This window comes from Helicoverpa zea, chromosome 27 (genome assembly GCF_022581195.2).
Source record: "Helicoverpa zea isolate HzStark_Cry1AcR chromosome 27, ilHelZeax1.1, whole genome shotgun sequence".
Lineage (NCBI taxonomy): Eukaryota > Metazoa > Arthropoda > Insecta > Lepidoptera > Noctuidae > Helicoverpa > Helicoverpa zea.
Window position 1 is genome coordinate 4993907 of NC_061478.1, and position 17893 is coordinate 5011799.

The following is a 17893-nucleotide window of genomic DNA, read 5'->3' on the forward strand; positions in this document are numbered from 1 at the left end:
GTTCCTATAATTAAAATAAAAGTTAAAAACATTAGTTAGAAATTAAAACAGCAAGAAATTTATTTAAAATGCTTTTTTATTTTCACAAAAATAGTGTGTCTTAAATTCTATTATCAATATCAAACAGCTTATTAACAAATAATACTTCAAAAAACATTAATTTACATTTACTTAAAAATACTTATTAATTTACAAACATTTGTGTCTTTTTCTCGTACCCTTTAACTATAAAATGTCAACATATTTTATAACGGCCGTTCACAATATTCTATCTAAGTATTCCCATTACTACAGATAGGAATTTGACATAACTAGAATAGCGCTCAAAACTCTAAAGCAAAACAACAGACATTACATTGCATACCAATTTTTATATAAAACATTATTGAAAGGTTCTTCCAACCTACAGACAGACGTGTTGCTGGGGAGTTTGTTGCGCCACTTCTTCCCAGCAAAAGCACATAGGAAGTGGTGAAGGGCGGGCGTTTTAGGAGCTGTCTTTTGTAAATTTTTGACGTTACCAGGTGCTGTTTTGCAGCCAAGTTTGAATTAATACTTTAGATTTTGGGAACGACCGTAAGTCACACAAAAATCATTCACACATTTGCTGTGCTTAAAATGCCTCTAGACTACTTTATTCCAGTCCATCAGTGCGACTGTGTGTACTATAAGTGCTTTATTAAATCTGTTTTTTTTTTTCGACTACAGAAAGAAGGTATGTTTTGTCTCACAAAAGCGGGTGAGCTACATTTGTGTGTGAAAATGTACATGCACATTGTCTTTGTATGTAGCGGTGAAGGCTGGACGTTTTAGGGGCTGTCTTTTGTAAATTTCAAAACTTTCAAAAAGTGCTGTGTTGAACGCTCAGTAGTGGTCGAGTCACACAAAGACAATGTGCATGTACATTTACACACACAAGTAAGGCTTAACCGCTTTCGTGAGATAAAACGCCTAAAACCCAAGTTCAGCGAGATATTTTGAAAACAATTTGTCCAGAAATCTGAATTTCTTGGGTCTCGGCTCAAAGGGTTTGGTGCAACGCCATCTGTCATTTTCTTGGGGAACTATTTTTTTTTAATTCTCAAAAAGAAAACCTTCCATTTTAATCTAACCATCTAATATTAGAACTAGTAGCCCTTTCAACATCTCTCTTATAGTCATCTTCATGAAACCTGTATCTAAATCTATCTTGATTCGCACTAATTCTCCCTAATTCTTCCAATTGCTTAGCGCTTAAATCTTTATACCTTTTCCCTTTAATACCTTCCGGAATCATAACATTACTAACTTCTTTATTTTTTAGTGTGGCATCATTAATGTCGTGGACCATAGAGTCTAGAGTTTTGTGGGGATTATTGTCGGTGTTGCCAGGTCTTTTGTGTAAAAATCCCTGGTTCGAGTATGTAGTTGAAGGTTCGTGGTCGTTTATAAATGCTTTGTTGGTGAACATGGGGTATATTGCTTTCTTTTTCTTGGCCTGAAAATAAATTAACAATCATTAGTATAGTATTTAGGTTCTACTCAGGTGTTTCGTGTTGCATAATTTTGCTTCTAAGTGTTTTTTTTTGGATCATAAAAAAAGCGTGTAAAAAAAGCTATCAAATAATTGCAAACAATATTATTTTCGATTTATCAGAACAGCAAACTCTTTAGTTTTATGAAAAAATGAAGCTGAATCTCTTTCTTTGTTTGAAAGGGCTGATCTCAGCATTATTTACTATACCGATTTATAAATAAATAATATCGAGACACCATTTTTACACACGGTCGGTTAGCCCCATGGTAAGTTATTAATTAACTTGTGTTATGGGTGCTCACGCAACTGATAAACTACATATAGCTACATATATACATATTTATAAATACATATTGTAACACCCAGACCACGGTCAACAAGCATGCTCATCACACAAATGTCGACCGAACCGGGAATCGAACCCGGGACCTCAATCAAGATCGGCAGTCCGGCATGGTGACCATTGCGCCATCGAGGTCGTCAAATAAATATTTCAGTGTTAGATCATTTGTCAAAGATTAGGCACATTTTTTGTCAGGTTCGCCGGATTGTATAAGCGTCCTCTTGTACTATACACAGAACATGCAAGCCAGAGAAGTTCTGAAATAAGCTTCATAGAGCCTTATATCAGGTTGCTCGGGTAACTAGGTTGAGTCGCTCTATGAAGTACACTGGTATTCAGCTGCATTCTGTAAGACTGGATGCTGGAAGCTGATCCCAACATACTTTCTTATTTTCTACTGTACCAGTGTCAAGTAACCCCAACATAGTTTTTTACAAAATAAAGTCGCACGCACAAATATTTTTGGATTAATTGGATTAGTAATGATGTTTCTTAGCTAGTCATGTATTGTATCAGAACTAAGGGTGTGTGCAAAATTTCATCGTAATCGAAGACCGGGAAGTGGGTCAAATTGAGATTACAATATTTTCTTACATGCATAGTTACATGTGAAGCTAATATAAGCGTGTTAAAAGGCAAAATAAGAGGTTCTTAACTATTCCTACTAGAACAATACCCACACATCACAAATAAGTACTAGCCTCGTTGAGTTTGTCCACAATGTAACCGTGGCCGGTATTCATGCCGACTGTCGGCATGCGTTCTATGCTGTTAGACCGGTGGTAGGGACGTAATGCTGATACAGCGCGGGATATGCCCACCTAAAAATAGAAATAAAGAAAAATAACATTAAAATCAGGAAAAAATCTTATATATTCTTCTTTTAAATAAGAAAAATTAAGTGACCTTAGGAACGGCAGATAATGCTTATTATATAATGTTATATAATGATTATTTCACAGATACACGCAGTTGGTAGACAAAAAGTCGTGTTCGATTCCAGGTCAAGCAAGTACCAATGCAACTTTTCGAAGTTTGTATGTACTTTCCAAGTATATCTTGGATACTAATGACTGTGTTTCGGATGGCACGTTAAACTGTAGGTCCCGGCTGTCATTGACCATCCTTGGCAGTCGTTCCGGGCAGTCAGAAGCCAAGAAATCTGGCAACCAGTCTAGCCAAGGGGTATTGGGTTGCTAGGGTAACTGGGTTGAGGAGTTACACTTTTCGAGATCGGGGATAAAAAAACATATTAAATTGATTTTAGAAACTGTTAAAGCACAAGTGCTCAGACAACATAATCGTCCGCTTTTGTTAAAACAATTGTTTAGTTTGAAAATTAATAGTATGGTCTGACACTTTTTTGGTGCAGTTGCCATTTCTGTCAGTCAGTCAGTACAAAAATATATATTACACAAAAAAGTCGGTGTAGGTATAAAATAGTTATTTTGAGAAATGTTTAGGTATGTTGTCGGTTTTAATTTCAACGTTAGGTACTGTGTGTAGGTTCGCCTTGAGGAACTTTTGCATCGGGGCACCTTTCACCCACGGTTGGTTAGCCCCATGGTATTGATTATTTATTTATTAGCTTGTGTTATGGGTGCTTAAAAAAACATGCTCATCACACAAATGTTGATCGTACCGGTTTAAAAAGAAGTACTTGCTCACGTATCTTTTCTAAGTATATTTTGGTCACCATTGACTGTAAAAGTGATGGAAAACTTCTTTAGGGAAAATTGAGATTGAAAAATGTTTTTTTTTTTTTTTTTTTTAATCTCTCCTTCTCTGTATAAGAAGAATCTGTCGAAACAGTTACCGCAGCCTGATACATAAGTGGCTTTAGAAGAAACATGATGGGATTTATAAGAATCTGGCACTCCCTCATGCTGCTAACCCACTCCGGGAAATCATCAAATGACCCCATTCTTCCCAAAAAAATAAAGAAAGTTTAAAAATATCCGAACTGAGAACCTTCTTTTTAGCGAATTTGGTTAAAAACCTCAATTTCTGGTCTTACCTGTCCATGCCTGATCCTATGTTCAGTGATATCAGCACCCATGAGTTCAGTGTAGGGGTCCATTCGAATGGGCATGATCTTGTCGATGAACCAGAGCAGTGAGATGGTGACCAGGATGCCCCATGTCATGAGGCAGACGCCTGTCAGGGTTTGTACACCGAGGAGGTACCAGCCGCCACCTGGGAATTTTAAGATAGGAAGAATCAAAGGATTAGTTTAAAGTTTAAAAGAATCTTTATTAAGAAATCACAGCACGGAATAATACACATGATTTTTGCAGATCTGGCTGTACCTATTAGGCCGCCTTAGGTAGGTACAAATCCTGTCTTACAATAGGACTGATCATATCTCTAATAATTCGTAAAAAATATTTAATGACCCGTAAATACCTTTGAAAAGTCCTGATCTGCCGTTAGTAGTCTCCATGGGTATCGGGTTGTCTGCAAATAGTCCTACCGCTATAACGCCTGAAATTAAATTGGTAGTACTTGACAAAATATCCAATGATGAATGAACACAGAAAGTACAAAGTCGCCAAGATTTGCTTCAGTAAAGTTAGTTTTCAGTAAAGTTTCGTTTCAGTAGTTCAGTAAAGTCTACTTCTCCAATATTACCTAAACATGGCGTTAATCTTTAAGGAGATCAGCCAGCTGCAGAGGACATATTATAATGCACAAGCATTTGCGCAGACACAGTTCACTCACTATTACTATGGACGGCAATCCGACACCACCGAAGAGAGATCAGGCGCAGGACCGATATTTATGTGCTCTCCGATACATAGGTGCACCAACTTACAGTCTACGGGCTGCTTTCTGGAAGCTGCCTGGTACCAACTCACTCTTTCTACTCTTCTTCCCGTCCCGTTCTCAAGTGATTTGGGGCCGGTACACGCGTCCCAAATTTCTTTAAAACTCATACTCACCCCATAGTCCACACGCCCCATGCACAGCGCTCGCCCCCACTGGGTCATCCACCCCCATCATATCGAACAGTGGCGATGTGCCGGAAGCTATGGCGGCACCGATGAACCCAATCAGTAGTGACTCCCATGCGCGGTAGAGGAAACAGCCCGCTACAGAGATATTATTATAGGGTTAATATTTGAAAATTGGCAAGTTGTTGTTGTTTAAGTTTAAATGATGCTTTAACTTGGAGAAGTTGGCTAATTTTTACTTTAAGAGGGGAGGAGAGGAGATTTTAAAAAAAATTGAGTTATATCCAAATTAGTTCAAATGATTTACTGTCTTATGGTAACGTTCGAAAAATAAAACAATTTACCACAGTGTGGGGTAGTTTTTTCTAGTATAGTAACACCAAATTAACTTCTTAGAATTCCCCGCTTGGAAAGTATTGCCATGTTTTGAGTAAATAGTAGAAAAGTAGAAAGTAACAATAAGTAAAAAATATAAGAGTAACATTAAATGGTAAATAGAATAAATGGAATATATGTATACATACACATACCTATGTATAAGAATTTTGCTTACCGGTAATAGACACGAGTGAACCAAGAACGCTGTTGATGAGTTCCATAACTTCTGCCTTGCCTTTGTTCTTAATTAAAGTAAAGCTGAAACAAAAAATATGTTAAAACCAAGATTTTTTATAAGCCATATAAATGTTCCGCATGTTCCATATGTTTCCTTGAATGGGCGACTGTATCTGGTCATGACGAGTTCCTCAGTGTATCGGAAGGCAAGTTTAATTGGTAGGTCCTGGTCATTTTAACATCGTTAGCAGTCATTACGAGAAGCTAGAAAGACCGACAACCAGCCTTTTCAAGGAGTTTCTATTTCCCCTGGTGACTGGGTTGAGAATGTCAGATATTCAGTCGCTCCATGTGGTATACTGGTACTCAGCTGCTGCTAGACTGGAAGCTGACCCCAACATAGTTGGAAAAGACACAAATGATGATGAGTGTCCTTAACTTACAGCAGTCCAAAGCAGCCTCCTCCGAAGGATCCCATCATCGTCATGACAGCTGCTCGAGCCGCGTACTGCCATTTTGCTCCGCTAACCTGCAGACAAAAGGGTTCTTGAATACCGAACAGCAAATTATGCGTGGAAAGATTTCTTATACATTTCTGTCTTTGAGAAAATTCTACGAAAAACAGGATAATATTCCCGAGCTAGACATAGGATCAGCATAAACACACAGATTAGAGATCTCATCTCACTTAACAGTACACCAGGGACTTTTTATCCAAGTGTGGGAAGTAGTTCCCTTTGGACGAGTGTGGAACTGTCGCTGGAAGATAGCCTAAACTATGTTATATTATAAAAAAGGAAAATAAATTGTTTGTTTGCTAAAAAGCTTCAACTGAACAGATTTGGAAATTCTTTCGCTGTTGGGAAGCTACACTATTTTTTATCAAGACACGCGCAGAAGTTTCCCTGGAACGCGGGTGAAACATCGGGAAATCAGTAAGTCTAAAATAATAGAATAAGAAAAAAAATTGTAGCCATGTACCCCAAAAGCTTCATTCATTATTCCAGTGATGGGAGGGAAGCTACAATCTAATCTACACTGTCCCCGGGTGACATATTTTATCCAAATTGCTGGTGGTAGGTAGTAGGTAGTTCTCTCAAGACTCGGGTAAAACCACGGGTGGAAACTAGTATTACATAACAAACCTTCTCAGTAACGATTCAATAGGAATAATGTATGCAAAGTATTTAGAATCAATTTACGGTAGAACATGCAACGCAAAACGTTGCTCGTTTGGTTAATTCGTTCAAAATGGCCACCGATTACTGACAATCTTGTTCAACAGTACCTATAGAGGTAGTTAGTGGAATTTTAAATCTGTTTGCTTTCAGGATAACCTTGAGTGACACTTATGTAATATTTTAAAGGATATTTGTAACCAAGTCTAACCAAGTATTGGGTTACCCGTGTAACTGGGTTGAGGGGGTCAGATAGGGCAGTCGCTCCTTGTAAAGCACTGGTACTCAGCTGCATCCGGTTAAACTGGAAGCCGACCCCGACATAGTTGGGAAGAAGGCTCGGAGGATGAGGATGATGATTTGTAACTTATGTTGTAATCTATACTAATATTATAAAGTAAAGGCTAAAACGACAATGAAATAATATTTCACTGTTGAGAAGATAGACTGTCTCTGGGTAACATGGGCTGTATTTTGTCCTGGTATTGGAAGAAGTTCCCTCGGAACGCGGATGAAACAGTTAGTAAATTCTATTGCTATTACATAGGTATTAGGACTTAGTACGCAGGCGAAACCGCGGCAAACAACTAGTACTCTACCTAATAATTGGATTACGTTTTTGTGTGGTAAACATGTTTGTCTTATTTACTCTAAAATCTGTTTGATAATATAAATAGGTATAAACACCAAAAACTTCTTAGCATAATAGAGCTATTGTGCATTCATAACTTTATATTTCGTACAAACAGAAAAACATACCCAAATCAATGACTCGAAAACCCAGGCTGCTTGGTGAAACTTACTACAGATGAAAATTCAAAATAACATAACTTATGAATGATATTTATTTTGCAAATAGCATGAAAACAACACTCTTACACGTAATTTTCAGTAAAAGCGAGATAAAGTCGGTAATTCCCAAAACAAACTCAAGGGTCACAGTCTTTTTTAAAGTCCGAACATACAGGCACCATGGATAAGCAATGTAGGATCGCGTCTGAAATTACCTTTTGAAGAAAGTATCACACAAGTTTTATAGCTGTCTAAATATATGTAGTGGTAAATACTTAAAACACTTATTTTTGCTACATGCACCAGTACCACCTACCAAGGGGTATTAGGTTGTTCGGGTACCTGAGTTAAGGAGGTCAGATAGGCAGTCGCTCCTTGTAAAACACTGGTACTCAGCTGCATCTGATTACACTGTGAGCCGACCCCAACACAGTTGGGAAAAAGGCTCGGAAGATGATGAGTTTTGTTACATACCCCATAAGTACTTCCAGAGTTGAACGCAAGCCACCCCCACCAGAGCACGAAGGTGCCCATGACGGCGTTGACGGGGTTCCCCATGGGCAGGGGCGCTATGCCGTGCGCGTAGCGGCCCAGCCGGGGGCCCAGCATGAGGGCGGACGCGAAGGCTGATGCTCCTCCTACGAGAGGGGAGAAAATTTGTTTGATGACGTGATTCTTAAAGAGTGAACTATCACAGTAAAGTGTTCCAGCTACCTAGGCTATTTCTCCACTACTCAGAGGTAGGCTAGAGAACGCCTGAGGTCCACCATTGTATATACATAATTGTGCAAAAAGCATTAAATAAATATACAATAACAGCTAAGAAAGTCGTCACAGAATCAAAACGTCTATTGCTGGACGAAGGCTTCCCCTAAGCAGGGGGATTTTGGTAATGTGAACAATGTGAGGTTGGCAATTGAGAAAGGACGTTGCTGGTTTGGGGTCATGGACAACAAATGGTAATTGAAGGAACAAAAATAAGATTCAGTAAGAAATATTTAAGATCAAGTAACTAAGTTACAATTTAGACCTACCTCCCATTTCTCCTGTAGAGGGGGTTTGTGGGGGTCTTACCTATGAGATGCACGGGCCCCGAGCCCGCGATGTCCACGGCCCCCAGCTTGTTGAGGAAGCCGTGCGAGCCCCACACCCAGCCGGCTGGCACGCAGTACACTACCGTGTTCAGGAGAGAGAAAAGGCAGTACGCTTTGAAGTTACACCTGAGGAGAGAGAGGAAAGGTGAAGAAAGCTCCATTATTATGACGAGATTTCATGAAAATTGTTCTTGAAAAAAAAAAATTTTGTTCGCGTCGGCGCGAGTCCACTTCTAGCCTGCGTTCTCGAGGTTGCAATTTTGCGGACATGTTAGAAATATTCTCACATAATTTGTACCTAACTGTTTGCTAGAACGAGTAGACCAGAAGATACATTTATCAACGTCATACTATATAGCAAACATCTTTATGATTTAATTTCTAATGAAGAAAAATAAAGACGTTTTTCGACACTTATTTCAGAAGTCTTCTTCCTGTCCTGTTCCCAATTTTATTTGGAAACTATCAGCCTTACTTATAAACGTGAATTAAATATAAGTAATTCTTAAGGGCTGTTTAAGAAAATTCTTACTTATAAACGTTTCTTAAACATGTCTTAACTAACATTTATTCACTACTTAAGACTTTAAGTAGTGATTAGTTAAAATGTTGCTTAGAAGGTGATTAGAGATTTTATAAGTAAGGGGGTAAATGTTTTAAACGTAATAATGCTTTTAGTCTAATACTAACCTTTCAGCCATAGCCCCACTAACAATCGTAGTGGCAGTGGTAGCAAAAGACAGTTGAAACAGAAAAGAAGCGAACACGGGCCCCATTAGCGCATCCCCGACCGGGGGGTCTGGGAGGAAGTCCCCCACGCCTATGAAGGGGTTCGAGTAGGTCCCCTCGCCGAAGGACATGCCGTAGCCGAAGATCCAGTAGGTAAGACCTAGGGGAAAAAAGTGTATTGAAATTGGTTGTCTATTTAGAAAAAGGTAGATACCAAAACACTGTCAGGATGAAGAGGTGTAACTACATATTAGGGACTAATATCGCATACTTAGAGGTAGATGATAATTTTTAGTAATGGTATAGCTGAAGTTTTTCTGGCTTTAAAACATATAATGGCATCCACGGTCGATTTCGACCACGGCGGCTGTTCCTATATAAGGAGATCAGCCAGCTGCGCAGGACATATTATAGTGCACGAGCATTTGCGCAGACACAGGCGCACTCACTATTCCTTTACTCTCATAGCCCGATGGGACGGCAATCCGACACCACCGGAGAGAGATCAGGCTTAGGACCGACATTAACGTGCTCTCCGATGCACGGGTGAATCAATCACCAACTTCCAACTGCTGCTTTGTGAAAGTTTTAGAAAACCCACAAAGCGATTTCGGTCCGATCCGGAAATCGAACCCGAGACCTCGGGCACAGCAGCCGTGCTCGCGACCACTAGACTAACGAGGCAGTTGCGATGCATGTGGCCCAAAATTGTGCAAATTAACTTCTATATTAACGTGAACGCTAGAACTGGAGCGGGAATTTCAAATATAAAACGGATTTTTTTATATTGGCCATCCGACATGAGGCGGTGACACGAGGATCTTATGGTTCGCGTTAATTATATGCTTCAGAGTAATAATAAGTAAATAACTTACCACCCAAAGAGATATCAGCCAGATTCTTCATCATGATGTTCGCTTCATTTTTGATGGACACGCAACCAGACTCCAGCATGCCAAATCCTGAAAATCTCTAATTCTTAAAACTTTTCATCAAACAAAATCTGTATGTCTAAATCTGTATGCAGTATGCAAATCATTGACACAAGTCTTTTGACCAGCTGCCGTCTCTTGGACTTTATTTTAGCTAACATGGCTTCGTCGGTTATAAGCGTTTCTCAAAGAGAGTCAGCAAACCCCAGTGAGACCCACTACGGCTAAAGCCTGCCGGGGCTATGGGATTGTTCGCGCGAGTTACCGCGCCCCTGGTACACGAAGGGTTTAAGAAGGAACATGATGGGTTGTAGTCAGTCGGAGTCTGACACTCCCTCACGCTACACTCACAGCGGGGTAACATAGCATAGTTTGTAGCGAAGTCTAAATCTTGGTATCGGTTTCGTATTTGATCAGATATGAGCCATTGAACATAACATACTAAAACTCGTACTAAGATTAGTATCAAATACGTATATCATAACGCTTACTTAGATCATCCAAAACCTGTATAGTATGTATGTTTGTCCTACACATGTCAGAAGGAAAATGGTAAACAATAATTAAATAAAGTAGTCTTTCCTTTACAAAATAATCCTTGGCCTAACCAGTTTAGCAGCTAGGAAGGCCGAAATAAGATTAAAATGTCCTTTCATTCATTGTAACAACGTAAGGTAAATGCTTATCTATACTATAGTTCGGCCATTCAGAGAATGCGTTCCTGACACGTCGCGATTGAACTGACGACGTAACTACATTCATTGATTATTGATATAATAATGTTGTTTTAATGCTCCTCAATTGTTAAAACGGTAAACAACCAGCAAAAATATTTTTATCGTAACTGCAACGCCATTGCAAAGTTACGTCGTCAGTTCAATCGCGACGTGTCAGGAACGCATTCTCTGAATGGCCGAACTATAATACTAAAAATAATATCTCTGAGTTTGTTTCTTTGTCAAAATCAAAATCAAAAGTCATTAATTCAAAGTAGGCTGAAAATCAGCACTTTTTGAACGTCAAATCTACAAAAGACAGCCCTCAAAACGCCCTTCACCACTTCCTATGTGTTTTTGCTGGGCTTTGAACATGCTAATCTCAGGAGCACACACAGAAAAAATTTTCACAAAAAAAAAAAACTGGCCACAATAACATACCTAAGACCTTCTCCTGACTCTGACAACAGATACTGTGTGCTGAAAACCGCACCAAAATCGGTTCTGCCAAACATGAGATAATCGCGCACAAACATACAAATGTCCTACACGTACATATTATGATTGAAGTTGGCAAAAAAATGCGTAGTGCATATGAAAACAATGCGTGTATTCTTCAAGAAAATTTCTTCATTTCCAAAGCTATTGTCTATCTCAAACAAAAATATATAATTTTGAAAACATTGATTATATTATGGGTGCCTATTTTGTTCCCACGCTTTAACAATGCTGTTTAAATTAGTTGTGTGTAATGAAAACTATTACTAATACTAGCTAGTGTAGAAATAATTATAACAGTTGGAGAAACTTGGAGAAAGATATATAAACTATAATTTGTACTAATATAAGAAAGATGAATCATTTTTTGTTTGTTAATTTATTTAAACTTTATGCAACAAAAACACATAGGCGGACTTAACGCCATTGGCATTCTTTCCAGTCAACCTTAGGGAGATGCAGAGAAAACATGGTAGGTTTGGTTCTACCCCAAAGGCCCGCGGAAATTCCTGGACCGATTTGAAAAGTAACAAGGTTATATTTTATCCATTTTATCCCGGTTCGGGAAGAAGTTTCACTGGGATGCAGGTGAAACTGCGGGAAAATATACCTACATAATAAGAAAGTACGTAAGTATGTACTTTGGATTAGTGGTGGCCAAGTATCAGGGGGTGAACGTACGGGGCAATCACGGTTGAAGAAAAAAATATTTTGATCTTCAATTTCCTTAATTAATGAAGGAAACACGCTTAGAAGTTAACACGACTCATTGGTTGACAGTTAGTCTTGTGCACGAGGAATCGGGTTCGATTCCTAGGTCGGTCAAACCCATTTTTTAGGGATTGAAAGTATTGATTGCCATATGAAAATAGAGATTCGGGATCGATAGACAAAAATAAAATCTGTTTTTTTTCGCAATGACAATTTCGCATGAACAAAAGAGGTTCTATCTCAATAGATTAAGACCTTATTAGCAAATCCCCTCTGCCAAGTGGGTTGGCACAAAAATGCATATGTATGGCACAGTTGGCAACTTGGCAACTTGCCAGTCTAAAGGCCAACCCTGCCGTTTTATAATAATTTATGGCACATCCCATTTTGAATTTTAATGGAATAATTATTGTAGCATTACTTTCTTAATCGGTTTGTGTTGCCAACTTCAGAAAATATCGCTTCGTGTTACGAATAAGTTGTAAGTAGATAAGCAAGGAGGATGTTTGTCTATTTGGAATTTTAACTAAACCTGTGAGTACACCTAGGTAATGGACAGGAAAAATAATATTTTCTTATTCAACTTCGAAATTACTTTTCTAAAAATCGAAAGTGGAGGACGACGTTTTTACACAACGTGTTAAAAGTTTTCATTATTCATGTTTGAAAAAACCCTTACTGCCACTATAGGGATATTACAGCCAAAGTAATAAGTCTAAATATTATATATATTATCTAGCTATTATTTATAATATCTACTCAATTTGGATAAAGTGATAATTGACACAGAATTTATCACATTAACTAGCAATTTTGTATAATATCTCCACAGACTTGGATAATGTAATAAAACAAATAGGTACAAGTTTATTATTTCATGTTAACTAACTAAAATGTCTGGTAGCTGACCTTAATATAATTCAAAAAGGGCTAGTTAGCCCAGAGCAGGGCACGCCATAATAGTAGCGAAAAGTCCCCTCTTTGAGTTGTGGCTCGGGCCACTATAGGGACGGCCCGGAGGACACGGTGAACCTCACAGTTCAGGTGTGCCCTGCCTGGGAAGGGTACCGCCTTGTCCTCGTCGAGGCAATAGGCAGCGGCGACCTCGTGCCCGGCCCTGGTTCAAGCCATGGTCCGGGGTGAAAGGTAATGGGATGCCGTCGTCTCATGCAAACACTAGAGAAGTTAGAACCTCTCATCCCAGCTGCTGGCATAGACGTGGAAGACACCACGGGCACCGGATGTCAAGTGACGTCTCTCGGCCCTCGTAGGTGTGGGTTTGTGGGCGGTGAGTTTCGGGTGGCTCATCGTCCTTCCGTCTCTTAGAAGACACGGGCCCGTCTCGGCAGCGCGCGTTGTTCCACGCGCTCCTCGAAAAGATTCAGCAAACCCCAATGGGTTTAAGTCACTAACAGTCTGATACTCCTGCATGCTGCTAAACCACAGCGGGAGGAATCATTTGATGATTTATCATTAAAAAAGTCGGCAATAACTTATACCGTTTTTAAGAATTATATAGTCAGTACCAAGTTGGTTATACCTACCATATTTATTACTGTGGCTAACTTTGACCAGCTATTATAAATTATATCCAGATAAAGTAATTAATTTATCACATTGTCAGGTCAATTTGGGAATTAAATATAATGACCAGTGATTATGTATAATATATATTTAATCACTATGGCTGTAACATATATAATAATAGGTAGCTTATGTTACATGGGAAAAGTGTAGCTTTAAAACAGTGAAGGATTTTTTAAAATCGATCCAGTAGTTTTCGAGTTTATCAATTATAAACAAACACAAATTTATATTTTTTTCCTGTTTATAATATTAGTATAGATGGCATAATTAAAAAATATTTACTACAATTTAAACTTACCTGTCTGCATAGTGAAAATGATGAACGACGAGGTCAGAATCCAATTGGTATCTTCCAGGTCTATTTCAAAACTTTCTTGTAGGTTAACAGTCGTATTCGTGAGGTTTGGCGAACGCAGACCTATTCGCGGATACACAGTCCAATTGGAATCCATATTGAATTCCTTCACCTTATTATAAAAAAAAACTTTTTTATCTGGCCTTTCTCAAAATTTGGCGGGAATTTATATATTTTTTTTCTATAATATCAAACGCATTTTTAAATTTAATTTCCCGTTTTTATATAAGTATTATTTTACAAAAAATCCCGAAATGAAATACATTTTTATAAGAGCAAAAAAAAATGACACTAATTTTCCCGCGCCCGTTTTTTTTTTCTAAACGGTCCGACGTGTGACAGCTGTACAGCCGAATGAAATGAGTTTTCACAGAGGAACCTCTTTTATAAAGGAGTGAGTGAATCGCGTGATGCGAGTAAACAAATAAAGTATTGATACTCTTGTTTAATGCAGATTAGTGCGTCATTTAGTCTGAAGTAATTCCCTTTGGCTAGAACTACTGATACGTACGTTTAAGTTAGGGGAGTTTAATGGAATTAAGGGGTGCCTTTCCCGCTTTTAGACTTCTTTAAATATTTTTTTTGTTTTAGTGGTCTTAAATGCTAGAAATATTATCTAACTGACATTAGGGTTCGATTCCCTGAGTCTCTAGTCGAAACTGTCAAACATTACATGGCCCGGTTTCAGGTTATTGCGGTAATATTTTTTCCCTATTCCGTAATCCTGAAATATCAATTTATTCCTTAATTTTGCTGTCGTTGAATAACTTGGCCACTGTGAAGTTGGGCTACTATTACTGCACCACAGCTATTTAAATATAGAAAAAAACATTATCGACTTCAGAGCGGCAAACTTATTTGATAAGAGCTGTACCTACTACAAAATCCAGTTATAACTGGTTATGTACATACAATGTGTATCTACCAAGCTACTATCCTATATATGTATTGTATATATGTAGGTATCGTTTTCACGAAAAACCAATTAAAGAAGTGGAAAATGAATTGCCATGAGTTCTGAACGCGGAAAACTCATCACTTTTAATTACTGCTGTCATTAGTGCTTCTAACTTTATTTGTCTTCATAATATAAACCTACATAGTTAAACTAGCAGTTCGCCCTGTCTTCGACCGGAGTAGGAACATAATTGAATGAATCAAAATCAAAATCGAAATCATGGTACATAACCTGTATAATTTGTGCATGAGTTTTTAACCGATTTCAAAAACAGGTGGAGGTTTCCAAGTCCGTTTTTTTTTGAGTTAGGCCCTCCGCACATGGAGCTACTAAAAAGGGACTAATCACAAACTCACATTACTAACGAGTTTTTTGAGCGTCACCGCCCATACATTGCCATACAGGTTCGCACACGACGCGACTAGTCACTAACCAGTTCGTAACGCGTTGGCAACTGATCGCGCGCGACGCGTCGTGCCGGTCGCCGAGCTACTAGGTTACCTGAGTTTACTGTGTTTTGATGTGAAAAATGAATGATCTGTTTATCTGTTTCACGCAGCTCTGGTGCTGCAACTGACAATCTGCAGTTCACATTATTTTGGATAAATGGGTGAATCCAAAATCTGCGTCGATTCCTTCGGCGTCTGTTATGATGATAATATAGTATAATGACATCGTCATCTTCGCTCGATCCACTCGACATTTTTATAGCTTCCAATATTTCCCCTTGCTAGGTTTTTCGCACGTGTTTATTTGGTAGTAGAAATAACAGGAGTGACTGAAACCTTGCAATGTGAGTAGCGTCGTGTGCGAAATACAGTTTATAACTAGTTTGTAATTCTAATTACTGATTAATTCCGTCATATTTGAGTAGCTCCATGTGCGGAGGGCCTTAGTGTTTTCAGTGATCAGACAGATAGGCGCGGCTTTTTTTGAAACCAGCTTTTGCCTCGAAATCGAAAGCCAGGAAAAATTTAGCTCTTTCTTAACTGATGATATCTTCAAATAACTTTGACCCACTGAAGTCAGCCATTTACCACCTCGCAAATATGTACGGATTCCAATAAACTCCAGATTAATGCTATTTACTTGAAAAATTACATCTTTATAATGTCACCGTAAAGTATGTCATTGTCAAGTTTTCGATAAAGCGGTCTTTCCTTGAGACCCGCATGTTTTGGGTCTGTGGGCGGTGAGTTCGGGTGACTCATCGTCCCTCTGTCTACTTAGACGACAGACCCGTGTCGACGGCGCGCGTTGTTCCACGCGTTCCTCAAAGAGATGTCAGCAACCCCAGCGGGGCCCAGCAGGGCCAAGGCCTGCCGGGGCTGCGGGTTGTTCGAAAGAGATACCGCGGCCCTGGTACATAAAAGGCCTATGACGGAACACGACGGTTTTTAGTCAGTAAGAGTCTGACACTCCCTCACCGCTGCTAACCCACAGCGGGAGGGGTCATTTGATGATTTTTGACGTCGTTAAAAAAAAAATAAAAAAAAGACCCGCATGTTTTAGTAACTTATTTGCCAAAATAATGTTAAATGAAGAGCTCGTGACTAAGTAAGAGCCGCACAAGTTGACTAATGGTGGATTCCTATAACCTATCAGATTTTTGCGAGGACGAATTGGAATTTTTGGCGCCAAGGATCTCAATTTTTCTCAGTAAATACAAAACGGATCAAAATACAACTTGGTTACCTGAAAGTTCATGATATAAACCTTATTTTGTTAGACGTAGAAACATGATTAGGTAACTTTTATAACAGAGAAAAATATATCAAACATACCTCTTTTTAAAAAGAGATTCACATATTATGGGCAAACGGGACCGATTTAAGCCTCTTAACTTTTTTAGTAGTTGAGTGTATACATACTCTTTAAAATTGTAGAAGGAATTTTTATCAAATTATCATTTCTAAATAATAAAATTACAAAACCATTTTGTCGCTTACGACTTTTAGTTATAAGCTAGCGCGCGTATTGTTATCCTCGCCCCGCTCAGACGCTCCGACCCCTTTTGGCGCCTTAGATGCGCGTGCCGGTTATGGAATTATTGTTGACCAATTCGTCGCCTTAAATTAGACAGAAGCTCCATTTATACCTACGTCTTTCAATACCCTCAGCCAATGGATACTTATATAGGTAAGTCCGCAGCAAGCAAAGACTTCGCACTTCATGAATGAACAATTTATCTAGTACAGCTGCAGTACCAGGGTTTTACAAGGAGCGACAGCCTATCTGACCTCCTCAGCCCAGTTACCCGGACAACCCAATATACCCCTTGTTCAATGGCAGCTTAGGGTCGGAAACAATCGTAGCTATAACTCAGTTGGCAACACAATTTTTCCATCACGCTCCAAAGTCTGATAATCACGACTCACGTTCATTAAATGTTGTAGATATATCATGTTTTAGTGATAAATTCATATAAATTATGAACTGAGTATTTTAGTTACAATTAGAGCTGAAAAATTAGAGAATGAGTGCGAATTGTAGTGTGACACGGTCGGATATAAGCGGATCCAGAAGTAGTGTTTGTATTTTTATTTAGGAGGCAAACTAGTTTGAAGCGATTTTATCTTGTTATAAAGATAGCAACCTGTCGTCTTTGAGACTATTTTTGATACTTTTTAACATGCTTTTGTGTATTCATTTTCACTTTTCAACTTGTAGAATATTACTTCATACTATTAATATGAATTTGAGAATTTATATGGATACATCTCTGAATAGGGACTTTCAGGAACACACAATATCGTCCAGATATTGTGGTGATTTTTTTGGCGGGGGATATGAAGGAGTGCCTAGTGTCCGAGAGCGATGTCATGGATAGAGCGAAGTGGAACGAAGGATTAGGAAGGCTGACCCCACCACCATGTGGGATACATAGCAGGAAAGAGAGAGAGAGAGAATATAATATCGTGCAGACTCATACTCGAGAGGTTGGTTCTTTACCCACTAGGCCACCACGACTTGTT

At 38.8% G+C, this 17893-nt stretch overlaps 1 protein-coding gene across 1 annotated transcript; it reads right to left on the reverse strand.

Moving 5' to 3' along the window:
* Positions 1 to 58: 58 nt before the first annotated feature.
* LOC124643359 (putative ammonium transporter 3) lies at positions 59 to 14316 on the reverse strand. The gene is made up of 12 exons (XM_047182324.1): positions 13904 to 14316; positions 10037 to 10123; positions 9123 to 9321; positions 8413 to 8558; positions 7813 to 7976; positions 5812 to 5897; positions 5367 to 5449; positions 4802 to 4951; positions 4266 to 4343; positions 3877 to 4055; positions 2540 to 2680; positions 59 to 1477 (listed from the first exon to the last, which is right to left on the reverse strand). Exons 1-11 carry the CDS (start codon positions 14055 to 14057, stop codon positions 2543 to 2545), a joined length of 1464 nt encoding a protein of 487 aa, XP_047038280.1. The 5' UTR covers positions 14058 to 14316; the 3' UTR covers positions 59 to 1477; positions 2540 to 2542.
* Between the last annotated feature and the right edge of the window lie 3577 nt (positions 14317 to 17893).